The 27,885-nt window shown below is 37.8% G+C and overlaps 1 protein-coding gene across 1 annotated transcript in view; it reads left to right on the top strand.

Moving 5' to 3' along the window:
• LOC308662850 (E3 ubiquitin-protein ligase RNF213-like) overlaps positions 1–27,885 on the top strand; it is a gene marked incomplete at its 5' end in the record, with an annotated part of 161,088 nt that overhangs the window by 21,291 nt on the left and 111,912 nt on the right. The window contains 9 exon segments of the mRNA XM_081318994.1: positions 3,963–4,646; positions 6,023–6,706; positions 8,737–8,900; positions 11,002–11,157; positions 14,647–14,843; positions 17,296–17,588; positions 23,695–23,937; positions 25,865–26,064; positions 27,430–27,616. Coding sequence (XP_081175120.1) covers positions 3,963–4,646; positions 6,023–6,706; positions 8,737–8,900; positions 11,002–11,157; positions 14,647–14,843; positions 17,296–17,588; positions 23,695–23,937; positions 25,865–26,064; positions 27,430–27,616 — 2,808 coding nt within the window.

The raw sequence follows: 27,885 nt of genomic DNA, 5'->3' as shown, positions 1-27,885 counted from the left end.
TCATGGCATGGGTCCGGAATATCTTGGGTAGCACCTGCAGCCGGCGTCAACTTCCCTCCGCCCAGTACGCTCCCACAGAGAGGGCCTCCTCAGGGTGCCACCGGTCAAAGAATGCCGACTGGTGGCCCCCAGGGGGAGGGCGTTCTCTGTGGGTGCACCGGATTTATGGAACCATCTTCCGGTTGAGCTCCGGATGGCGCCCGATCTTCGCTCCTTCCAGCGCAATCTTAAAACCCATCTCTTTAAACAAGCTGGCCTGGCCTGATGGGACGGGGTGGGATTTTTTATTAATGAATTTTAATTTTAAATTTGTATTAATTTTATGGGCATTGTTTAATTATGTTTTAATAATTTTAATTTTTGTATCTAGTTTTTTATGTATTGCCCTGTTCACCGCCCTGAGTCCCCTGGGAGAAGGGCAGTATACAAATTAAATAAATAAATAAATAATAATAATCAGAGGGAAAGTTGGATATGCTGTTAATTCGTCTACTCTAGATGTTAAATGTCTGTCTAAAACAACATTTAAGTAGTGTATTTTTTGATATGTTCATATTGCTATAAAATCCATCTGCATGCGTAATTCCTCTTGGACGTTTGTATTATTATTTGCCTGTTCTTAGAAGAATCCCAAATCCCAGACTTTGCAGTATATTTTAAAAAATATACATCGCCTCTTTTGGTATTTTTTCTTGGCCTTTCTATATCCAATAAGGAGTGGTTTTCATGTGATGTATCATACTAAACTATGGGTGCATTTTATTACATGTGCAACCTTAAGTGAATGCATTACGTTTCTCTAACAGTTATACAAGCCATGGAGAAAATGGTGGTTGTTCCTTTTTCTCTTAAAGGGAAATATAAATGGTATTTTTTATCTTTCATAATACATTCTTTATATATACAGGCAGTCCTTGACTTACAATAGTTTATTTAGTGACTTCAAATTTACAACAACACTGAAAGAAGTGACTTATGACTGTTTTTCACACTTATGAACAGCATCCCCGTGGTCACGGGATCAAAATTCAGAGGCTTGGGAACTGACTCATGTTTATGACGCTTGCAGTGTCCCCGGGGTCATGTGATCACCTTTTGAGACTTTGGCAAGCAAAGTCAATGGGGAAGCCGGATTCACTTAACAACTAACTTAACTGTAGTGATTCATTTAACAGCTGTGCCAATAAAGACCGTAAAATGGGGCAAAACTCACTTAGCAACTGTTGTCTTAAGTCAAGGATAACCTGTATACTGTTCTTCAGTTCTGACAGTTGTGTGCCAGATGGATTCCATGAAACGCTCCAATTCAGTATTAGCTAGAAAACATCCTGGGGCTCTCCTTTTTCCATTTTTTGTCGAGGCGGCTGACCAGTTTCTATTGTGTGGAGTCAACACGCACTGAACCTTATGGAGGCTTAAGACATCTGTTTTGCTAGTCAGTGTGAAATTGTTTTCCAGTGAAAACAATCCAGTAATTTTGGATATGTCAATTCTCTCCTGTCTGTATATTTAAGCAAGTCACCCTTGCTCAGAGTGAAAATGAAAATTGATTCACTGTATTAGGTACATTTGGTTGCTGGAGATAGAATCCAAACAGCAAGGCTAAGAAATGGGGAACGTTTAAAAGGATTTCTTTACCCAAAACAAAATAAATTGTAAAATGTAGAACTCGATTTTCACAGTTTACGTTGCTTTTCTTTAAGCAGCATTGAGTGCATTCTTTAGTTTTTCACAATATCGTTGAGATATTTTTTCTTGCTTAAAATAAGAAATGGCCCACCATCACAAAGCCTTGGTGGAGCAGTGGGCTAATGCCTCCTTAAGTAACACCAGCTGCCTCCAATTAGTGCAGGTTCGCATCCCACCAGGCTCAAGGTTGACTCAGCCTTCCATCCTTCCGAGGTAGGTAAAATGAGGACCCAGATTGTTGGGGGCAATAAGCTGACTTTGTAATAATGCCGCTTGGGGGTGTGTGTGTGAAAGCCCTAATAAGCAGGCATATACATAGAATGAAGGCTACTGCTAAGCTTGTAAGCCACCCTGAGTCTTCGGAGAAGGGCAGGATATAAATGGAATAAAAATAAATTAAAATAAATAAAATAAATGGTACAATTTTTTAGATTTTTCTACATATGGAGGAAAACCTGAAGAATTTTAAAAGAGAATATATCCAATATTCAGATTAAGAAGGTGTCATGTAACCTCTTTCCCTGGAAGACCCTCTGTTTTCATGGGAGGAAATCCAGTCTGGTTTAAAATATGAATGAAAAGAATAATAATGAGAAAACAACCATCCTAGGAAAGATTTATTGTTTTGTACTTTCACAGTAAGGTCAAAAGAAATCCAGTTATGGTTTTTATAATTGTTTGCAATATAATATAATGAAGAGGGGATTGCTATTGGATTTATCCTGAACGTTTTAATCTGGAATAATGTCATTAAATTTCTCATTTTCCCATTTTTAACTGAGATATAACTTCCTTGAGAGCTTTAGTATTTCAATTCAAATTATTATGAAGAAAGCATCAATTCTGGATTCTGCTGCTAGATGAATTCAGAATAAAAAGGTAAAGGTTCCCCTGCACATGCGTGCTAGTCATTTCCAACTCTAGGGGCCGGTGCTCATCTCCGTTTCAAAGCCGAAGAGGCAGCGCTTGTCCGAGGACGTCTCCGGGGTCATTTGGCCGGCAATCAATTTAGAACATTATTACGGGTAGTCCTCAACTTACAACCATTTGTGTAATGACTGTTGAAAGTTACAACAGCACTGAAGAAGTGACTTACGACTGGTTTTCACAGTTATGACTGTTTCAGCATTCCCATATTCATGTGATCAAAATGTGGGTACTTGGCAACTGATACATATTTATGATACTTGGACTGTCCTGGGATCATGTGATCACCATTTGTAAACTTTCTAGCTGGTTTCCAACAAGCAAAGTCAATGGCAGAAGCCAAATTTGCTTAATGACCACACGATTCACTTAACACCTGCAGTGATTTACTTAACAACTGTAGCAAGAGGGGGGCTGCAGTGGCCTAGTGGTTAAGATGCTGGGCTTGTCGACTGGAAGGTAGGCAGTTTGAGACCCAAGTACCGCATGATGGGGTGAGCTCCTGTTCGTTGCCCCAGCTCCTGTCAACCCAGCAGTTCGAAAGCATGCAAATGCTAGTAGATAAATAGGAACCACTTCAGTAGGAAGATAACAGCACTCCATATGCCTCAGTATATATAGTATATATCTGCAGTATATATCTGCAAACTGGCAACTTTAAGAGTTGTGGACTTCAATACCCAGAATTCCCTAGCCAGCCATGCTATATACCCTGATGTATAGTGATGAAGGCCACATGACCACGGAAGTGTCTTTGGACACTGCTGGCTCCCTTGAAATGGATATGAGCACTGCCCCCCTGAGGTTGGACACGACTGGACTGGGGAAACCTTTACCTTTATGGCAAAAGAAGTAGTAAAATCTGTCAAAATTCACTTAACAACTTACTTAGCAATGGAAATTTTGGGCTCAATTTTGGTCATAAGTTGAGGGCTACCTGTAACTGGTTTCTTTTGTTGAGTCTTTTAATCAATCTTTTCTTTTTCTGTGCTCATCATTACATTTTTTTAATTTTTTACCCCCAGCTCTTATTCCTTGCTACTCTTTCATTGCATGGCTTGCTTGGGGTGGAATGAAGTTACATTTTGTTTGTAACAAACTGTATGCAAACTAGCAAAGTTTGCAGTCATTTGAAGTATTACAAGAAGGGAGACAAGCTTTGATAGTCCAGTATCTTATAATTTTGATTTTAAAAGTCCAGCAGAAAAATACAGCTAATAGTATGATGAAATGCTGAAAATCTAGAAGTTTCTATTGTATTTAATTTTAGTTATTTGAATTATTTGTGATGCACTAAAATCTGATTTTCCATTTTTAAGTACCCTGTTTTTCTTTCCATCTTGTAGAAGAACAGGAAAAGGAACAAGAAGAAGACTTCTCCAGATAGCAAATTGCATAGTTCCTTGTCAAGCTTAAGTTCAGCTCCATCCAGTCTTGATTGTTCACTTACCTCAGATGTGGCTAATGTGAGAATCCCAGTAGAAGAAAGTCAACACTCAGAAGCTAAGTCGATTGACTTAATGCCATCCATTGAGGATAGTAGTGGCCAGATTAGAAATACTTCCTTCCATGCAGATCAGGGCCAAGAATTTGTGAGCAGAACAGAAATCCAGAATGAGCCAGAACAAAATAAGAAAAATGATGCAGTAAGTCAACCTGCTGTTACCGCAGTCACGGGGAAGAAGATGGAGGAGGATAGTTCCAGAAAGCTTGATATAGTTGGTGAACAGGTAGATACTAGCAAGAAACAATGTGCCACCAGTTCTGTTGGACGTGGACAGCATTCAGAGAATACAACCAATATATCCAATGAAAGAGTTATGCAACCTGTTTCTAAGGGAGACACGGACAGCAGATCTTCAGATCTCAATGTTAATGTTACATCTACGGAGGAAAAAAAATCAGGATCGAGCACTGAATATCAAAACTGTGGAACAAAGAGATCTTCGCCTGAATCTGACGTGAAAAATAGCAATTCAACAGAAGTTACGGAAGAGGCCAAGCAACAGAGGAGTGCTTCTACTTCAAAAGTAAATTGCTCGGTTTATTTGTGGTAGCATATATCTTGGTCTCTTTTTTGTTAGTGTAATAGTATGTGGGAATGATGTGGGAAGAGCCATGGCTAGGGGAACGGTTGGATAAGAGGGAGATGAGCCCACAGAAGGAATGTGGGTGTGGCAAAGGGACACTTCCTAGCTCATAGGTTGTAAAGGTAACTGGGGGAGAAATATAATTTCAGACTTGAGATATTGATAGAGTAATCTTACAGTAAAGTGGAAATTGTTTAACTGTCCTGTCCGGACTACCTTGCTAGACTGATAGCCGCCTTGAATGGACTTTTTAGGAAGAAATCTAGAGCATAAGCTAAATAATACATAAATCACATTGATGGTTATTTTTTGTGAAGCAATAAATGTATCTTGCCCTGTAATTAAATATTTGCTGTGTCTTGGGGATTAGAAGCATTTGTGCATCCTTAGAGTTAATTAGTTTTACAGGCCACATGTCACCTTGATATCCATGGGTGGGATTATCCATATCACTCCTGCAGAGCATCTAGACCAGACGTGTCAAACTCACAACGTTACACGATGTTGCGCAACGTATCGGGGCAGTTTTGCCATTGCTGGAAATGGGGTGGATATGGCTTCCGGATGACGTGTCCAGCCCACGGGCCAGCAGTTTGACACCCCTGATGTAGACTGCCAATTTTTATGAAGTATTTTAAAGGTAATTTTGAAGCCTCTTCTATGGATTACCTGCAGAATTCCCTAGCCAGCCATGCTATATACCCCTGATGTATAGTGATGCTGGTCATATGACCACGGAAGTGTCTCCCTTGGCTAAGAAATGGATATGAGTACTGACATGACTGGATAGGGAAACCTTTACCTTTATGGCAAAAGAAGTTGTAAAATCTGTCAAAATTCACTTAACAACTTACTTAGCAATGGAAATTTTGGGCTCAATTGTGCTCATAAGTTGAGGTTCTTTTGTTCTTTTGTTGAGTCTTTTAATCGATCTTTTCTTTTTCTGTACTCCTCACTACATTTCTTTCATTCTTCCCCCCCCCAGCTCTTAGTCCTTGCTACTCTTTGATTGCATGGCTTGGGGGAGAATGCAGTTAAATTTTGTTTGTAACAAACTGTATGCAAACTAGCAAAGTTGGCAGTCATTTGAAGTATCACAAGAAGGGAGACAAGCGTTGATACTCCAGTCTCTTATAATTTTGATTTTAAAAGTCCAGCAGAAAAATACAGCTAATAGTATGATGAAATGCTGAAAATCTAGACGTTCCTATTGTATTTAATGAGAAGGGGATAATTTTAATTATTTGAATTATTTGTGATGCACTAAGATCTGATTTTCCATTTTTAAGTACCCTGTTTTTCTTTCCATCTTGTAGAAGAACAGGAAAAGGAACAAGAAGAAGACTTCTCCAGATAGCAAATTGCATAGTTCCTTGTCAAGCTTAAGTTCAGCTCCATCCAGTCTTGATTGTTCACTTACCTCAGATGTGGCTAATGTGAGAATCCCAGTAGAAGAAAGTCAACACTCAGAAGCTAAGTCGATTGACTTAATGCCATCCATTGAGGATAGTAGTGGCCAGATTAGAAATACTTCCTTCCATGCAGATCAGGGCCAAGAATTTGTGAGCAGAACAGAAATCCAGAATGAGCCAGAACAAAATAAGAAAAATGATGCAGTAAGTCAACCTGCTGTTACCGCAGTCACGGGGAAGAAGATGGAGGAGGATAGTTCCAGAAAGCTTGATATAGTTGGTGAACAGGTAGATACTAGCAAGAAACAATGTGCCACCAGTTCTGTTGGACGTGGACAGCATTCAGAGAATACAACCAATATATCCAATGAAAGAGTTATGCAACCTGTTTCTAAGGGAGACACGGACAGCAGATCTTCAGATCTCAATGTTAATGTTACATCTACGGAGGAAAAAAAATCAGGATCGAGCACTGAATATCAAAACTGTGGAACAAAGAGATCTTCGCCTGAATCTGACGTGAAAAATAGCAATTCAACAGAAGTTACGGAAGAGGCCAAGCAACAGAGGAGTGCTTCTACTTCAAAAGTAAATTGCTCGGTTTATTTGTGGTAGCATATATCTTGGTCTCTTTTTTGTTAGTGTAATAGTATGTGGGAATGATGTGGGAAGAGCCATGGCTAGGGGAACGGTTGGATAAGAGGGAGATGAGCCCACAGAAGGAATGTGGGTGTGGCAAAGGGACACTTCCTAGCTCATAGGTTGTAAAGGTAACTGGGGGAGAAATATAATTTCAGACTTGAGATATTGATAGAGTAATCTTACAGTAAAGTGGAAATTGTTCAACTGTCCTGTCCGGACTACCTTGCTAGACAGATAGCCACCTTGAATGGACTTTTTAGGAAGAAATCTAGAGCATAAGCTAAAGAATACATAAATCACATAGATAAGACATCTCAAACTTCTGACGTCACATGACGTCGCACAACGTATTGGGACAGTTTTGCCATTGCCGGCAATGGGGTCGGTGTGGCTTCCGTGTGACGCATCCGGCCCATGGGCTGGCAGTTTGACATAGATGGTTATTTTTTTGTGTGAAACAATAAATGTATCTTGCCCTGTAATATTTGCTATATCTTGGGGATTCAAAGTATTTGTACATCCTTAGAAATAATTAGTTTTATAGGCCACATGTAAGAGGTGTGACAACTTGATATCCATGGATGGGATTATCGATGTCGCTCCTGCAGAGCATCTAGACTGCCAATTTTTATGAAGTATTTTAAAGGTAATTTTGAAGCCTCTTCTATGGATTACCTGCAACACTTTGCAGACCACCAGCATTTCCTATTGCTTGGGAACCCTTGCTCCAGGAAGTGCCATAGTTCTAGAACAAGGGAGAGGAACGTAATATCTGAATACTTAGCAAATCTAGACTTCTGAGTCTACTAAAATCAATTGCTTGTGATTTTAAATGGACCCAGCATTTTATCTATACCCAGAGTCTTAGCCAGCTAAATAGCATGTTGGAGAGTGGTGTAGGGCAGGGGGTCCCCAGCCCCCAGCCAGCAACCGGGCTGCACAAACAAGCAAATCCCCATCCCGAGATGCAGGCAGCACACAAAACCACACACCCTCTGGCCCGTGGAAAAACCTCTCCATGGAACCGGTCCCTGGTGCCCAAAAGGTTGGGGACCTCTGGTGTCGGGTACTCCAGCAATTTTATCAGCAGCAGTTTGTGCTAGAGAGCTAGCCTACAATCTTGTATAAAATATCATGAACCTTATTAACCTAAGAATCATTTTCCTGAATATTTCTTATTTTCCCATGATTAAAAAAGTTCTAAGAACAGAATTCTGAACTTGGGCAGACTTGACTAGTGTTTAGATTTCTACCTGGCGTATGTCCAAAACAAGAATACATGGTGTGATTGGAGGAGAAGATTTATTGCAAAGAAGGAAAAAGCCGCTTTCTGTTAATATGGTGGTGCAATTCCCTGTTATTCCTAGCAGATTCCAGCACTTTCTCTTATTTTCCCATGGTTTAATGGTCATTTTTACCTGAGACTTCTCAGCCTTGAAAATGGGCAGTTGTTTATTGTTAGCATAATTGATATCTCTACCCTACCCTGGGAAACTCCAAACCTCAGTGCTGTGTGGTGAGAAATAGGAGCTATCAGTGGCCGAGAATTAAACCTTCCAGGCTCCTATAGCTAAAGACCATAGCAGTCTCCAGAAAGAGAATAATGAAAAATGTCTACTAGGACTTAACATGTTGCAAATTGTTAACTTCATTTGCTTCTACTCGCTTAAATAGAACAAACTAATGGACAAACATGAAGCGGCATGCTGTATATGCCAATGTTAACGTTCTTTGTTGCATAAGTTATATTTGGTGATCTGAAATCTCTTGTTAGGAAAACTTGTATAACGCAAGAGCACCTTTCTAGCAACCAGATAGTAAACATCATAAAAATGAGCAATCCCTTTTTTTTTTGGTTATCCTAAGTAATTGTCGCACAGTAGTTTAGCAAAAACCCTCCCAGGCTACTCACTGATTTCTTTGCATGGACATTTTATAATGCTTTCTTTTGTATATCTGATATGCCTTTATTACAGAAAGCAAAGCTAAATGCGGCCCAACAAGAGTATGTCTCTGAAAAGGGACAAAAAATATGCACTCCAGTGGAAGAGTCTGCTGCTGCTGGAAATCAAAGGCCACAGACAAGACACAAGGGCAGTGCGGAAGAGAGGAATCATGAAGACCCTGCTGTCAAACAAAAGTACGGTGTCAGAATCCATTTATATCACATTTCATAAATGTATAGGTAGAACATTGTGCTTATTCTGGGGATTCTGCCATCTCTCCGGGGGGGGGCAGAGGATGGTTACTTAAGGCGATCTTCAAACAACAGGGAAACGTTTGAACTGGGGGAGGGAGGGGGAGAGACAGATCTGGATCGCATCTTCATTTACAACTGAAAAGGAAGAAGCAATAACAATAAAAACAAGGAGAGTTCCCTTTCCCACGGAAGGGCCTGACACCTAAGCAAATGATGGGAGCCTGACCAAATGGATGAGGGGAGGGGGCTGAAATGGGAATGCTTTATATAGGAATGAAATGTAACTTTGTTAGATTCCGTCTTGTATTGCCACAATCGATTCCATCCTAGTAAACATTTTCCTTTTGGACAAACTTGCATCCAAGAGTTCTTATTTCCTAAGATGTGGATTGAGGTGGGTCCTGACATACGGTGTAATTATTTGCCATTGACATACATACATACATACGTATGTTGTCATATAATAGTCTAATAATAGTTGTAACACAACTCCACAAAAGCCTATTTTCTTTCTTATCCTTATTCAGATGAATTGGAAGTTTCAGATTTATTAGAACTGTAACATTATGATTCTTCCTTCATAGACTTTTCTAATATGCAGCAGAGAAAACGATACAGCTTCTGACACGCTTGATCAAAAATATCCCCCTATTGGAAATCAATTCCAACATGCTTAACCTATATTTGTTTGCTTAATTTTTATTTTTGTGTGCTTGTGTGTAAACTTATAGTGCTTTTGATTATTTTTTCTCCCCTCCCCTCCCGTTGTAAGGAAATCATGCATGCTGCTAAACATCCGTGTCTACCTTCCTTTGTGATTTAAGCTCTTACTAAATACAGGTGCGCTCTTGGCAATGTAGGTGAGACTATTCTGTGGCAGTTCTCCCAAGGGAAAATATCGGTCTTTCTTAACCTGGTGTCTTCCAGAGGAGTTGAACTTCCAACCATGCTCGTCTGAGGTGGGGGCAGTTCAACATCTGGAAGACATGGAAGAAACCCGGTTTCTACAAGGGATCATTTGATGGTGCTTTCATTTGGGAACCCTGTTTGGGATAGCTTGCAAATGAACTGTTTTCGTGGACATTCTGCTTTTCAGTGCTTGGTTTTATTTGAAATCAGAAGCTGAATCAAACATTTGGGAATAATACCATCTGATTCTTGAAGGAAAAATGCTCTGTGCCGATAACTGACATTTTAAACTGCCATCAATTGCATTTGGCTTCAGAGAGAATATTTTGTCTCCTGGTGATGGCCTTGCACAAGTCTATTTCCTTGCAGCAGATACAGCAGCCTCCAACATTTCACTTTTTTGATTAAAAAGCTTTCTTTGGAAATAATGGATTCTGCTGCCCCACAACAACTGAGAGCTAAAGGTCCACATGCAGCCCTGATTTGCATGCCAGTCGTTCCCATTCAGTGATGTACACGAGATTAAAATGTCCTTTGAATCAAGCCAGCTTCTAGTGATCATCTGGACAATCCATGAGGTTTTCTTTTGGCAACAATATAAAAGTGACTCCTTGCTTCAACTTTCTGTGTCAATTTTCAGCTTCCTAGTACAACCTATAGTCTTGGGATTGCCTTGTAGTCTCCCATTCAAATTCTAAGCAGGACTAAAGCTACTTCCTTTTTCAAGGTCAACCAGAGAGTTTTACTTTTGTGTTTTCCTCTTTCAAATGAAGTAAAAGTAAAGGTAAAGGTAAAGGTTTCCCCGCACATGTGTGCTAGTCGCTGTATCAATTTTACTACAAGTTAAGTGCATGCTAAAGATAATTTTATTAACTTCAGTTTTGGAGAGCTCACAGTGGCTATCACTATCAAGTTACTGCTTCTTTAAATTGTATTTTGATAGCGTGTTTATTTTACTATATTTTCAGCAGTAATTTTGAAACTTTGTGCACCCTTTCAAGAGGTGTTTTATTTGAGATTGTGTGTGTGTGTGTGTGTGTATGTATGTGTGTATATATGTATGTGTATATATGTGTGTGTATGTATGCATACGTGTGTGTATGTGTAAGACATATTTTATTCTGTCTTGCAGTCAGACACCTATGGAGAAAATTACGGTTTATTTCCATGCTATTCTGTCTAAGGACTTCAAGATAGACCCTGACAAGCATAACGTGTTCATTATGGCAGGGGGAATTTCTGACTATATCAACTGGAAAGATACTGTATGTGAGCTGAGCCGTACCCAGTAAGTATATGTTGATATGATATAGCATATTCTTCATTTTTCCAATACTGTGTAAATGCAACTCTCGCTGCTGTTAATACATGTAACATTAAATATATACGTTTTTGTCATAGTTCTCTGTAATTATACGTAAAAGAAATAATTCTGGCTTGAATTCTACATGTTTTCTTAATGTTTTCTGTAACTACATGTGTATTTTTGACCAAAATCGTTTTGCTTTAGGGCATATCCACCAAAGGTGATAGTATGTGGCTGGCTTTTGCCTACATTTTCAACAATTACTAGACATACTTTTAAACAGTTTTGCTAATCTTGCAGGTGGTAAATGCCATCTATAAAACATTTTATATAAATTTTCTTTATAATTAGCTGCCCTTGTTATTTTGTAGTTTCTTTCCTACAGGTTTTGCCATTTTTCTAATTCTACATTATGCCCAAAAATTTTTGCCCAAGTTATCATTGTTTCTTTAAGTTGTTCGTCTTCCATTTTCAGGTTTAACAAAAATGTGTAGTGTTTCTTAATCAGTTTTTCATCTGATGACAATAGTATCTGGTCAAACACTGTTTGAGTTTTATAAAAACTATATGTTTTAGCGTCTTTTTTGTATCTCATTTGCATTTGCAAATGTGGCCACCATAATAGCTCAATGCCCTGTTCTTCCAGTTCTTGTTTAGTTTGTAATTTCCCATCAGTGTTCATAATGTCTTTGTATATCACAAGTTTCTTATAATTGATTAAATTTTGGTGCACAAACGCTTCCATTGTCGAAATCCATCCTGGTATTTTCATATAAATTTTCATTTTTATCTTTTCTCACATCAAAAGCAAGGCATTTCTTATACAGTGATTTTGAAAATATTTATGTATTTTATTCTTCCCATAACATAGAAAGGCATGCCATCCAAGTTCTAGGTCATTTCCTTCTAGGTATAGTAGTCTTTTGTTCAATCTTATAATCTTATAATCAATATTACAATATCTTATGATCTTTATCTGTAGCCTCTTATAATCCAATAGACTCCCCCCCCGGAGGAGAAAGGAGGGAAGAGAGTTGGTAGTCCAGCCCTATCCTTCAATCTCAACTCCAAATAATTATACAAAAGTCTAATGTTATCAATCAGGTCTAATTTGTAGGTGCAAAAAGAGTTCTGTTGTGTAAAGTTTATATGCACAAGGGCTGCCCAAATGGAATCGCCAAGAATCAGATTTCTTCTGTCTCTAGATAGTTCTTAAAAGTAAAGATCTGTAATCTGATAGGTTCCCCATGAAAAGGGGGAAAAAAGGGAAGAAAAAAATTATAATTCACTTTTGTCTTTCAGCACCAACTCCAAGCAGCTTTCCTATAAACCAAAATCATCAGTCAGTCAAGATTTATAATCCTCATGGCCCTACTATTCCAAATTAATAGTCCATAGAGCCTCTCCCAAAGAGAATAACCAAATGTCAAGTTTTTTCTGTCTCTGAATAGTTCTTAATATTGCAGCTCAAGCAATTTTTATAATCCAGCTGGCTTCAGAGTAGTTTATATTTATAATCCATCCTGTAGAAAAACAGCCCAAAGAGTTTCTCTTCTCTTTTCCAGCTGCAGTCTGCAAGGCTGAGAAGTTCAGGCACATCAAAGGGCCAAGCTTACTATCTCTCTCTTGGCTTCAAACCAAGGTCATTCTTTCCAAACAGCATGAAGCAAAAAAAGAAAAAAAAGAAAAGCATGTTGTTCCCCTTTCCACCACTAGATGTCATTACAAATCTATCAAACAAGATTTTTTTTCCCTCAAGAGTTCAATCTGATAGTTTTTCAAGCAGATAAAATTTCCAAACCATTTTAAGTCTCCCAAATTTTTCAATGTTACAGCCTTAGATGGTTTCTGATTAAATTTTATAGTCTGACTATTTTTCTCCCAAGGATGTTAAACCGGCACCATTCTTCTAGGGGGAGGGGCACTAGAAAACCACACACCCCTTTTCTTCTGGGATCTTTGCCTTTCAGGATTCTTTTTTCAGGGAAATTTTTTTAAAAAGTAGAGCAGGAAAAAAGCACTCTCGCCCAGTTCCAAATGCTTTGCTTAAATTTGTTGGTGCTTTTTTCCTTGGCTGTCAAAAGCTTCTGACTGGCTGCCAAACTGCAGCCAGTCTTTCACCAGCTGGTTTAGAGAGCTTCCTCAGGTTGAACGGATCTATGAGGCCCTTTTTGGGCCCCTAGCAGGATGAAATCGAACGTGGGAGGCAGAGCCCTGCATTCCTGCATCCATCTCGCTCCAACGTGAAACCGGAAGTTTTTGCATATTCTCAGTTCTGTGTTAAAAGGCTTTCAGTAACATCGAAGTTATGTGCAAAGCATTTAGCCTTCTTTTTTGAGGTTAGAATTTATCTCTTTCTGAATGTGTGGATGCTTATGTTTGTATTTCAGCAAAGTTACCTTGGGACATGTGCTTATAGTATATTTATATTACAGGGGAAAGGTAATTAGAAAATCTATATATGTGTTTTTATTGGCAATTATTCATGAATGATGGGATTCATAAAGGCAGGGCAACGGCACTTCTTTCATTACCCAATTACCTTGGGTAATGAAACGTGGGCAAGAAAACAAACAAGCTTAGAGAGCACCAAGGACCCCTCATTTCAACCCTGAGCTACAAATATTCCCCTTTACTAGCACTTCTTAGTACAAACTGTGAGATTGCAAGTATTTTAGAGTGAAGAAATACTATGTTGTATTATTTATGCTCTTAGCACTTCATAAATGCAAGGGGAAGCTGTTACTACTAATATTTCAGTAGGGAAAAGGGGATATTACATCTAATCTAGTAATGAGCACAAGAAGATGCTGGATCCCAGAACGCAGTTGTTATCTGCTTTTTAAAAAATTGTGGCAGATCCACAGCATTCATTATACTTATTGATGGAGATTTAGGAAGGCCTGTTATTTTTGAAAGTGAAAAGGAAAATTTAGTACAGGTAGTCCTTGACTTATGGCCACAATTGAGATTAGAATTTTGATTGTTGAGCGAGGCAGTTGTTAAGTGAATCACACCCAATTTTATGTCCTTTATGGTTAAATAAGTCACTGCAGCTGTTAAAAGAATCATGCGGTCATTAACTGCATTTTGCTTGCCAGAAGTCGGCAGGAAAGGTCACAAATGATGATCATGTGACCCTGGGATACTACATGCTGGTTGCCAAGCACCCAAATTTTGTTAGATGAATGTGGGGATGCTGTATCGGTTGTAAGTGTGAAGACCATTTGTGAGTCACTTTTTTCAGTGCCATTGTAACTTTGAATAGTAACTTAAAAAATGATTGTAGGTCAAGGACTACCTGTATTGCGTTTTACTGCTAGTGTATATATACCAGTAATAAGAAATGTAAGACCATTCCAGTTTCAGGAACAATATTAATGATTTGATATGCCTGTAAACTTTTATTTTAACAATAAATTGCTTCCTTGCCTTTGCTCTGTTACTAAAATACAATTTTTTAAATACTAGAGATCTTGGAGATCATGGATACCTGATTGAAGGCCACACCATAATTTCTAAAAAAAACTTGGATAAAGAAATTTCTTATAAATACGTTGTTAAACGTGACAAACAACTGTTGAATGAATTCATTTACAAACCTGTTTCAGCAGGAGTCCATTTAAATCGCTCCTTGTTTTTACCATCAAAGTTGATAAGTGGTACTGGTAAGAAACTGCTCCTTGTATTACAGTCTTCCCAGTGTTATATTAAAGAAACTTAGATTTTGTAGCATCCAAGAAAATAAGAATCCAAAACATAAAATTTCTAGAACAGTTTCTATTCTACCCACCTCTTAAAATATTTGACAGCTCAGTATCTGCAGTAGAGTCCTACATGTTTTAGGGTTCAATAATCTCCCAGGACTTGAAATTGATCCTTAATACTAGAACCATCATTAAAAAAGCACAACAAAGAATGTTCTTCTTGCATCAATTCAGGAAATTCAGACTTCCCCAAGAGCTGTTGACACAGTTTTACAGAGGAATTATTGAGTCTGTCGTTCATACTCCTATAGCTGTCTAGTTTGGTACAGCAGCCAAACAGGATGGGTACAGACTCCAATGGATAATTAAGATTGCAGAAAGAACAGTTGCAACCAGTGGAGGACTGAGAATATATCTGCAGACCCCTCACATCCTTGATGTAAACTGTTTCAGCTCCTCTTCTCGGGACTCCGTTACAGGGCATTGCATGCCAAAACAATTAGACACAGAGAAAGATTTTGTTTCCCTTGTGCTGTCAAATCTGCTGAACACCTAATTCTCACAGTGCTGTCGAATGTGTCGGTATTATTTACCCATATAGTATAGCTGTAGTATTACCACTTAGCCCAAAACTTATGTTGCTAAGAAGACATTTGTTAAATGGGTTTTGCCCCATTGTATGATCTTTCTTGCCACAGTTGTTAAGTTAGTAACACGGTTGTTCAGTGAATCTGGCTTTCCCATTGACTTTGCTTGTCAGAAGGTCACAAAAGGTGATCACATGACCCTGTGACACTGCAACCATCATAAGTATGAGTCAGTTGCCAAGTGTGTGAATTTTGATCACGTGACCATGGGGATGCTGCAGCGGTCATGACTGTGACAAACAATCATAAAGTCACTTTTTTCAGTACATTGTAACTTTGAACAATCACTAAATGAACTGTTGTAAGTCGAGGATTTACCTGTAATCATCTTTCAGAGGTGCCCCGGACGATTTTTCACTCAGCTATTTGATGTGCTATATGATCCTTATTAGTCCCTTTCAACTCTGTCATTGAATTTAAAATTTTGGAGGATTACATCAGATCTTAGTCATTTCTTTCCCTAATTTTCTTTTTAATATAATTCTTTAGGTGTGATAAGGAAAAGTTGATGTCATTTTTTGAATGAACAGTAAGTGAGCTTTTTTTTTAAAAAAGGAAGTATTCTAGTTTGGTGTGCTGGAGACATAATATGACTGGTAATCCAATCTCTTCGCTATCTATTCTAGCCAAGTCCAAATGTGGTGCTTTATCTTCCAGGTGGCACTGGTCCAATTTCATATTGTATTTATGAAAGAGCAGACTTTATTTTATTCTGTTGAGTTGGCCATTGTATCTGAGCTTGATCCTTCTGGAAAGAGCAGTACTCCAACACATTTAAAATTAAAATATAGTTCCTGGATTTCTGGAATAATAACACAGAAGACAATCTGTTGGTTAGATATCTCTGGTATCAAGACCAAAAGAAAATTCTGTTCTTGTCCCAACAGGGGATATTTATAAAACAAATGGATCATGTGCCATTGTTCAGGAAGCTGGTGGTCACTGATGATCATTATTGTTACAGGTAGTGATTGACTTACTACTATTCATTTAAGTCCTTGACTTACTACTATTCATTTAGTGACTGTTCCAAGCTACAGCAGCATTGAAAAAAGTGACTTATGACTAGTTCTCACACTTACAACCATTGCAGCATCCCCGTGATCACACGATTCAAATTTGGGTGCTTGGCAACTGGCATGTATTTATGAAAGTTGCACCGTCCCGGGATCATGTAATCATCATTTGTGAGCTTCCCATTGACCTCTCACAAGCAGAATCAATGGAGAAAGCAAGCTTTGCTTAACAACTGCAGTGATTCACTTAACACGTGCATTGATTTGCCTTAACAAATATGGCAAAAAAGGTCCTAAAATGGGACATGACTCACTTAACAATTGCTTTGCATAGCAATGGAAATGTCGGGCTTAGTTGTGGTTGTAAGTCAAGAACTACCTGTATTAAGAAGCTGATAGTCACCAAAGCTCATTACTTTTGGGGTAAGCAGTTTACTTACTCTCATATTTGCTAAAGATAGGAATTGCACATTTATTTATCGTTGTGTAGTGCTGTATTTCAAAACATGTCCTAGCAGTAAATTGTTTAAATTAATATGGAAGGAATATAGCTCAGAAATATCTTCTACAGGGGTTAGAAGAAAATGACCATTTCTGTGTGTCTGCATGGTTTGACTATGGAAGGAGACCATAACAAAGCAGGGTGTCCATGAAAATTGCATCATGCGGTTGCATTAGCACGCAAAGCTAGAAGGGCTGTATCTTGCATTTCAGAACTTTAATAATATAATACAGCATTTTATTTAACAGATTGGCATCAGTATGATGACATAATATGCACTAAACCTGAGGACAATTGGTGGAAGAAAATTAAGAAACACATTCTATTTTGGGAAGATAAGGAAAAGGATGTTGTGAAAGGGAAATGTATAGCTGCAAGAATAATGCTGGACAGCCTCTTCAGTATACTTAAAACATGGAATCGGATTAACATCAAAAGCTTTTTCCAGCAGTTCCAACAATTTTACTGGGTAAATAGAAAGATAATGATACATGAAGGACATCGAAAAGAATGGAAAGAGCTACAATTTGGAGAAGAGCAGGTATTATTTTCTCTTTATTATACATCCAAGTAGAACCTTGTAGCCAAACTTCTATAGAGTTTGTATCATCTTGACTGTGCTGAGCAAAGTGCTCATTGTTACAGTGTTCTTGAAATAAAATGATGCAACTCAGGGTACTGAGTTCAAGATGCTCAAAAAAGACAGAATATGAACTTAAATCACCCGAGGAGGGCACTGAGAGTTGTTTAAGAGGAAGGTCATCTCTGTAGATATTCCACTATGGATTACATAAGGTTTTGATATCAAGCATATGTTCCGATGTTTAAAGCAACTTCGTGTTTCAAAGTGAAATTGATGCAGGATTTAATTCAATTGATTATAGTCCTACAACGAAGGGAAAAATATTTGATTTCCTGCTGATTTTGTACATTTGCCCACTGACAAAGAAGTGATCAGTCTTTAATTTTAATGGTAGGTTTATTTTAACAGTGAGAGACAGAATAACAGCAAAAACATCCAGAAAAACGCATTTTAAAAAACTTATAAATTGATTTGCATTTTAATGAGTGAAATAACTATTTGACCCCTTCGCAAAACATGACTTAGTACTTGGTAGTAAAACCCTTGTTGGCAATCACAAAAGTCAGACGTTTCTTTTTTTTTGGTACAAGTTTTATTAATTTTTTAATTTTACATTCAGCTATTTGTGAAGCAATACGGTGGTTGGGTAATCAAAAGTAAGCAATAGCAAATAAGTTATTTGTAAATAGCTCAAGTTACATCAACAAAGTTTCCCTCTCCGATTTCCTTAGTTATAACATAATGAAATTAATATATTTCTGATTGTGGCCTAGTCAATTAAAATAATTTTCAATATATTTTCACTTATACATATCAATATCCTGTTTTTAAGTTTTACCTAATTGCAATAGAGTATTCTAAAATAGCCTTAATTTTTGGGTAACCCACATTTCCCTATTTCAATAAAAAGTAATTATCCTGTCTACAAAACTTACATTGTTCATTTCAAAACATTCTTATTTTTTACAAGTAAATTCTATTTGTGATCTTAACAATTCATCAATTATTAGAAAAAAAAATCTTTTGTTATATCTTTCCAAATTCTATAACATACATCAGTTCTAATAAGCAACTTTCTTTTCCCTTAGACACCTAAGTTACATATAAAATCAATTTATATCTATATCATTACAACTAATATATTCTATATGTCATCTTATTCAGTTATTAAAATACTGTCTTTTATTATATCATTCCAAATTCCATGATATAGTTCAGAGTTATATTCTAGAAGCTTAATTTTGTTTTCCCTTAAAGATCTAGAACCTAAATATAAAATCAGTTTATATTTTTTAAAGATTCCCCTTAATCCATTAAAAAGATTTTTTTAAGCTCTGTCCTTACAAATCCCAAAAAAGAGACAAATCTAATTTTTTTAATCTAACTCTCGCCTTCTTTTTGTGCCAATCAAGCTTCCATATTGGTGCCTTTAAATTCTCAGATGTGTCTCCCTTTCTTCCTACACACCTTATGTTAATCCAGGGATACCATCCAGATATCAGTTTTGCAAAGAAAGTGTCCCCTTTGTAGTCATTGGAGTGTTGCTTTAATAGCTCAGTTTTTGATGTTTGGTGTAATATAATTGTCATTAGTTCAGTCTGGTCTTTTTCTTCTTCCAATTCCATCTGGCTTAGGTAGAAAGTAGTAGCTGGTGTTATGGTTATCATTTAATTAGCTGAATCCTCAGCGTACTGTATTTGAAGGCCTTTAATATCTTCCCTCTTACTGTTGCTTTCTTCGGGTACTGTTGTTTTTTGAGTTGTAGGTTTTATAGTTGAAGTTGAGGTTTGGGCTTCAAGGTTCTCTGTAAATTGTACTTCTTGTTCATTAAGGTCTCCTATTTTAATATTAGTTTCCATTTCTTCTGTTTGTATTTGGATTGTCAATTCATCATTTAAGGTCAAGGTTTGATTTGGTGGCTTTAAGCTGTCAGATTTATCTTGCAGTTTGGCTTTGATTTGCTCATTTATTGCCAAGATTGTGTCCAGTATCAATTTGTAATTAAGTGGTGGGATATATTCTTCCATTTTGTTGATGTTTACAGATAAGTCTTTCATGGAGGCTATTTTAATAAGAGTCAGTGGTTGTCCACCTCCAGTATTCCTAAAGATTGTTTTCAGTGACAGGTGTTCCCAATCTTATCTTTGAAAATGATGTCAAGGACAGCTCTGTTATTCAGTCAACTCTCACAATAAGAGAAAGGTTTACTTGCTGTACCACGTTTCACCACAAGATGTCATCAAAAGCATATAGAATAAGTTGTAAAATAAAAAAGCTTTTGTTCAATTAGTCCATTCTTTCCCCCCCCCTTAATCCACAGCTTAAGCAAAAAATAGGGTAGTAGATCCCCACAAAAATAAAAGCTTTTTAATAAGTACAAATAAGGTTGCCTAATTTCTTTGCTTGGTCACTTGATTTATTTTAAGGCTTTAAGGGTTTAAAATTTATTTCCCAAGTATTCAGTTGCCGTTCTTTCAAAGGAGGGGAGGAATTTTTCAGAAAAGTCTCACAGGAAGGTGGTTAGGGGAATAAGAAAGGTAAAGTCTCACCCAGGTCCTCCAGATTGCTTTGTAGTGCTAGATGGTGCTTTGGGCTTTCGGCAGGGAACAGCTTAATGATCGGCCATCTTAATGGCTGATCTCTCCTTCTTCGGGCCAAAGGAGCTGCTCCGGATTCAAGCGGAGGGCTGCTGCCCTTTCGTGATCACAGGAAGGGCCTCCTCACGGTGGTCGCCCCTCCAGGGCGACTTTGGACCCTTTTCAGGGTCCTCCAAGGAAGAAAGATCAGACGGCAGGGAGAGGACTCTTCCTGAATATCTGCAAGCACTGCACGCACAAACCGGAAGCAAGGTCAGACGTTTCTTGTAGTTGGCCACCAGGTTTGCACACATCTCGGGCGGGAATTTGTCTCACTCTTTGCAGATTCTCTCCAAGTCATTAAGGTTTTGAGGCTGATGTTTGGCAGCTTGAATCTTCAGCTCCTTCCACCAATTTCCTATGGGGTTAAGGTCTGGAGACTGGCTTGGTCACTCCAGGACCTTAATGTGCTGCTTCTTGAGCCACTCCTTTGTTGCCTTGGCCGTGTGTTTTGAGTCATTGCCATGCTGGAATACCCATCCACAACCCATTTTCAATGCCCTGGCTGAGGGAAGGAAGTTCTTACCCAAGATTTGATGGTACATGGCCCCGTCCATCGTTCCTTTGATGCGGTGAAGTTGTCCTGTCCCCTTAGCAGAAAAACACCCCAAAGCATAATGTTTCCACCTCCATGTTTGACAGTGGGGATGGTGTTCTTGGGATCATAGGCAGCATTCCTCCTCCTCCAAACACGGTGAGTTGAGTCGATGCCAGAGAGCTTGATTTTGGTCACATCTGACCACAACACTTTCACCCAGTTCTCCTCTAAATCATTCAATTGTTCATTGGCAAATTTCAGATGGGCCTGTACATATGCTTTCTTGAGCAGGGGAACCTTGTGGGTGCTGCAGGATTTCAGTCCTTTATAGCGTAGTGTGTTACCAATTATTTTCTTGGTGACTATGGTCCCAGCTGCCTTAAGATACTCCCATGTAGTTCTGGGCTGATTCCTCACCGTTCTCATGATCATTGAAACTCCACAAGGTGAGATCTTGCATGGAGCCCCAGACCGAGGGAGATTGACAATTATTTTGTGTTTCTTCCATTTGCAAATGGCACCAACGGTTGTCACCTCACCAAGGTGCTTGGCAATAGTCTTGAAGCCCATTCCAACCTTGTGTAGGTCTGCAGTCTTGTCCCTGACATCCTTGGACAGCTCTTTGGTCTTGGCCATGGTGGAGAGTTTGGAATCTGATTGATTGTTTCTGTGGACAGGTGTCTTTTATACAGGTAAAACAAGCTGAGATTAGAAGCACTCCCTTTAAGAGAGTGCTCCTAATCTCAGCTCGTTACCTGTATAAAAGACACCTGGGAGCTGGAAATCTTGCTGATTGATAGGGGATCAAATACTTATTTCACTCATTAAAATGCAAATCAATTTATAACTTTTTTGAAATGATTTTTTCTGGATTTTTTTGTTGTTATTTCATCTCTCACTGTTAAAATAAACCTACCATTAAAATTATAGATTGATCATTTCTTTGTCAGTGAGCAAACGTAAAAAATCATCAGGGGATCAAATAATTTTCCCCCTCACTGTATATATAGATTTTCTTGATTATAGTTCTATATATCGACTTATGAATTTGGAGTTTCTCTTAACAAAGTTTTTTTAAATTGTTCCTATAAACATATTGTAATTCTCAATTTTATGTGTTCTAGCATATTGATTATTTGTGTTGATATTCATATAATGGATTTCAAAAAGGAGTGATATTTTTTAGAATAATCTAGTTATTCATCTGTTTGAACCAATTTTAGGAATATTTAAAATTTATGATGCCTGTAAACTCTGTTTATCTATCTTCTACTCTTCTTTCTTTTTATTTTGCTTTCTCCCCCCCCCCCACTTTTGAAATTTTTTTGGAATTTTTTCTTCCACTCGTTTTTTTGAAAAAAAAACCCCCGCTTAATTAAAAATATTGATTCTGATGTCATAGTGGTCACATTTTAAAAAAAAATATGAACCTTTTAAATGTAGAAAATAACTTAAATTGTGATGCATGGATAGTGTGGCCAAATCTAGCCAGCTCAGTAGCAGTTACAAATTTAATTAATAAATTCATTACAGCTGGCACTCTGGACTTAATTGATAAAATACATTTCTTTCCATATGAATCTCATAAGCGTAGAGGATCAGCAAGGAGCCCATAATGAGACCCCAATTTCTGAGATATGTTTCCTACGGCCCATAGTGTATTTTAAATTGCCCTGAATTATGTTCAATCTAATCTATTCCATTATCAACCCTATACAGTATTCAATACTGATACTAATTATTTCTTTAGAGTAAAATGGTAAGGAGGAAGCTGATGGCCACCCTATTCCAAAGTTTATATTTCCTGTCTTAGCAGTTCCATGCAGACATTAAATAAAGTCAGAGATTGCACCAATGTAGATCTTGAAACTCAAAAGAATTTCTAGTATTGGGCATTTCCCACCTACAAATCTGCATGGATCACTTCCCTTCATCATGAAGCCAGTTACATTTTGGCTGATATTTTTTTAATAGATGTTAACCCTAATCCTTCACTCTTACCTGGACCATACCCTCGGTGTATACAAATTGAAAGAACTTTAAATTAACGGAACAAATGGGTGTAGACATTATATGTTCCTATATGTCCCAATGCTTGATGCCCAATCTAAGGAAGATATGATTGACATTAATTACATAGATGGTACAAATTGCTTCCTCTAACCCAGGGGTCCCCAACTCCCGGGTCACGCCCCACTACTGGGCTTTGAGCCTTTCAGAACTGGGCTTTGCCAGTTCGCGAAGCCAACAAAGTTGGGGAACTCTGCTCTAAGCTACTGTTTTTTCCTCCTTTTTAATATCCCAGCCAAGAAGGTGCTGAATTACTTTCATCTGATGAAATAAAAGCAAGCAAGCACTGTTCAGTTCCTCTTCTTTTTCATTGATTAGAAGTAGACCCCAGTGCGTAATTTCCCAAGGTTTCTTCTGTTTATGCTCTGTCATCCCTTTCGCTTCATTATTCTTATCTTCGTATTAATACTGGAAGGCTGATGGCAGCTTAGATTCTACTCCCTGAGCCTTTTAACATTCCATAGAGCATAATAGGATTTGACAATATTGCAGTCAGATGAGGTGGGAAATTGCCCAATACATCCAGGAAATCATTTAAATCCATTGGACACCTGAGTCTGATAATTTTTTTTGATCTGTCACCTCTGCACACTCACTATTTCAGAACCAGAGAGCTGTTGCACAACCTAACATGTTAATAGCTTAACGTTAAATCAATTTTCTGGCCTTTTAAGTCTAATCTGTAATGTGTTTTCTTTGGGTTAGGTTCAGGACAATGTATGCATCTGGCTGTTTTGTTTTTTAGCTATAGTTTATACCTTAATATCATGTATGGTTAAACATGCGATTTTTTTCTCTCTCTTTCTCTCCCTTTTTAAAGTTGAAAAATTTGATTGGGAATTACTTGATGGAACTGTCAAATAACATCCTCAAACAGAACACTTCGATGTGTGATAAACTAGGCCTAGCTTTGATTGCCTTTACATTAATAACAGATTACAATCTTCAACTGTCCAAAAAGGGACTGGAACAGTTATGCATGTTTCTTTGTCTGAAGAGATCACCAGCAGATGTAAATGAAACCAAGTACTTCAGAGAGATGTTTTCAGAGTGTCAGGGGTATGTAATTTGCCTTTGGGGCATATGGAAAGAATGTAGAGTGGAGTGAAGATACTGACGGTTAAGGTAGAAAGATGGAGGCTTTGGTTGGGAGGAAGGCAAGCAATTGGGTGTGTTCAACATGTTGGATGCCTGCTTTGCTGTTTTTGGTACTAATGTTTTTTTTAATGTGATAGATTTCTGAAAAGATCAGCATACATTTAGTGATTTGATATAAATTGCTCAAATAGTTACTTGTCTATAAACTTATCACTTTTCCCTGTGAAATAGGTGGTTGGAGAATGGACTGGCCCAAAATCACCTAGCGAGCTTCCAGGGTTGAGGGTATGCTTGAACCTGGGTCTTCTTGGTGGCAGTCGAGCATCTTAACTTCTGCACCATGCTAGCTGCCATGTGAAAGATCTAGATATTCATATTTGCTAAAAGCCACAATTCAAAAAAGGGGCAGAGCCAGGCCAAAATGAAATATTAATTGAATTGGTAATTCCTAATTAAATTTGTTTATAAAACAAATTCTGTTTGTAAAATTATCTGATCCTTATTTTCATGCTGTCTCTTACAGACAAAAATACACTTACACTTACACACACACACACACACACACACACACACACACACACGGAAAACATAAGAAATATTTTCTCTTCTCAGGATCTTTCCTTCAAGCATAATCATCATAGAAGGCAATACTGCACAGCACAACAATTGTATGAATTTATTGCTGTAAAGTTAGAATATTGTACATTTCTCAGTTTCAATGCAACTCAGTCAGAAGTACATGCCACTGATCAATGTGATCTTCCAAGTGATGTAAGCAAATATGTTGTCTAAATTAGTAATCAGATCGTTTCCAAAACATGGAGAAAGATTTCCCCATGCAGGAAACAATTTGGAGGGAAGATTTGGGTGTTCTCAGGCAGTATTTAATTCTGGAATCATGCCCTGACTCTTGGCTGCTTTCTTTGATTTTAGGCATATGGTGGTCTTAGTCAATCATAAGCATGCTACTATATTTCCCTGCACCTGTGCTTTTAGATGGACTGTTTGTACTTCATTGCACTAGAACAGGGGTAGGCAACCTTGGCTCTTTTATGACTTGTAGACTTCAGCTCCCAGAATTTTGAGAGTTAAAGTCCATGAGTCATAAAAGAGCCAAGATTGCCTACCCCTGCGACTAGAATATTCATCATGCTGTTGATTAAGGTCATTATTCATTATGAGCACTAGAAAAGGTTATTTGTTGGGCAAGCCTGCAAAAGTGCTTACATTCCGATCAAAGATGGACCTTCTGTAATTGACCAGGTCCTTGTCTTCTGTATATCGAAAGCACAACACATTCTCTCTATTCTTTGCAGAAGACATGCCCCTCCTTCCCACAGAAAATGCAGAAAGTGAGAAGAAATAACAGTAGGGGTGTAGTTGGGAGGAAGGGAAAGGGAAGAGAAAGGGGCAAAATGAACGGAACAGGAAAGAAAGAAAATGAAAAGTCTTGTGCAGCTCTTCCAAAGGGTATATAAGTACCAATTATGTGGATCCTCTCAAATAAAAGACAACCAAGGATCTTTCTTTCACTATCTGAAGACAGATTCCATTTGTTATTGGTAAAGAAGGTAGCTTGATCTCTAGATCATTAAAGATAATCTCAGTGGCCATTCTTTCATGGTAGCCATTTTGCAAATGCGATTCTTCTTGTCTTAGGGCAGGTATTTTCTCTAGCCCACGTTGTATTCTCTGTATGTTCTTATTAGTCTCAAAATGTTAGGGGCCAATTGTATAGAATAGGGGAAAAAAGCAAAATTATGTTACTTTGTTATAAATCTGAAGGACTTTGTTTTTGTTGGAAGTAAGACAAGCAAATTAACTTGTACAGAGAGATTCTGATAAAATTTTTTTAGTAGATCTTAATTTCTTCTTTCTCTTTCAGTGTGGAGAAGAAGTTGATAAAATTCTGTAATAAATGTATTGAAGACGAGATTCACCAGTGGGTGTGGATACTCCCAGTTCTTTATCTATTTACTGTGACTGATTCTGAATATGAAACTAGGACTTGCCTTGAATCAGAAAAGAAATGGGCAAGGTTGGAATCTATTCAGTATTGGGAATTCAGAGATGAAAACAGAAACTTTAATAAGTAAGTTTTTCAGCCTACTATTGTTACTCCTGAAATGATTTCTGATTTTTTAAAAAAGTTGATTTGAGTTAAGGCATGGCCCTTCAATATTTATACAGATACTCCTCAACTTACAACCATTCATTTAGTGACTGTCTCAAATTATAACAGCACTGGAAAAAGTGATTTTATGAGTGTTTTTCCCACTTACAACCGTTGCAGCATCCCCACATGGTCAAGTGATCAAAATTTGGACACTTGGCATCTGACTGGTGTTTATGACAGTTGCAGTGTCCCTTTTTGCGACCTTCTGACAAGCAAAGTCAATGGGGAAGCCAGATACACCGAACAACTGGGTTAACAACCTAATTGTGGTGGTTCACTTAACAGCTGTGGCAAGAAACATTGTAAAATGGAGCAAAACTTACTTAAAAACTGTCTTGCTTAGCAACAGAAATTTTGGACTCCGATATGGTTTTAAGTTGAGGACTACCTGTAGACTGCAAAGCTGGACTCCAAGAAATAAAAATAGTACCATTTTGTGATGTGACCTTTCAAGATAGTAAATGTTTGTGACCTTCACAAATGATGCTGAGGTTAATAAAAATAGTGAATTATCAATTGTTGCATGAATAATTAAACTTTCTCCAGTAGAGCTGGTCTTTTTGCTTGATTAATCCATAAAATGACTGAATAAATTACTCAGGTCCATGCAAGGGTTTCAAGAAAGAATTGAGAATATTATGAAACAATAATATTGTGATATAAGAGATCAATATGTAACATAGGAAGTACGTCTGAGGTGGTAACTACAGTTTAGGTAGTGTCACATTTTGGTACTGTATTCTGATAATATTAAATAACTAATATAACTGGACTATTGCAATGTGCTGTTCATGGGGCTACCACTGAAAAGTATCCAGAAGTGTCATCTAGTGCAGAACAAGGCCATCTGGGCAATTTTAGGTGCCCAAGAAAGCTGCATGTAACACCTTTGCTTCATGAGCTGCATTGGGTACCAGTTTGCTTCATAAAGTTGTTTTATCATTTTAACATTTTAATCCTAAATTATTCTATTTTTAATTGTTTAATTTTATTGATTAAAGTGCACACCACCCAGAACACCTGTCCAGAGGAAATGGGCAGTTAAGGAATATGAAATGTAAATAAATAAATTCTGAATCAGCAAACCCAGTTCTTTTAGATATAGTAGCTGACAAATACAAAACCAACCTGAAATTTCTTAATTTCTGGATTCACAATTTGTCACATTCAATATAATTTTGAAATTGAAGCTCCGACAAAAACTACTTGGAGAATACTTGTTGTGCCGTGTTTTTATTCAAATTTCTATGTCACTGTCGTGCATTTCTGTTTGTTGAAAAGGAATCTAATAATGCAAAAGAAGCATTTGCTGAAAGGAAACCAAACATTATTCAGATCCTGGTTCTGCCTGTTACCACTATGCGACCTGGTGGAATTTATCTCTGGCCCTTATGCTGATCCATTCGACTGTCTTCTGGGAACTTTTCATAGACTGAATAATTTGAGAATTGGCCCTCATCACTGTGAGGTTTGTTCTGATTTCTAATTAACATTTTTAATTATATTTGTCTAATGATGGCAAGGGATAGATACCAGAAGCCCAATCTTACATGCGGCCCATAGGTTTGTCATTACTCCCTAAGTAAAGTATGCATCAGCAAGTATGACAATTGGTTTGTCCAAGCTGTGCTAGTAAATTGGTCCATTAAGGCCCGCCTTAGGATTTGGCATCATTTTGGCATACCAAATTGCTATTTTTGTCTACCAGGTAGAATAACCTCCCTCAGTCAAGACATA

The sequence above is a fragment of the Vipera berus genome (assembly GCF_964194415.1).
Source record: "Vipera berus genome assembly, chromosome: 2".
Taxonomy (NCBI): Eukaryota; Metazoa; Chordata; class Lepidosauria; order Squamata; family Viperidae; genus Vipera; species Vipera berus.
Note: the sequence above shows the minus strand (reverse complement) of the source record. Positions and strands in the feature narration are given on the sequence as shown.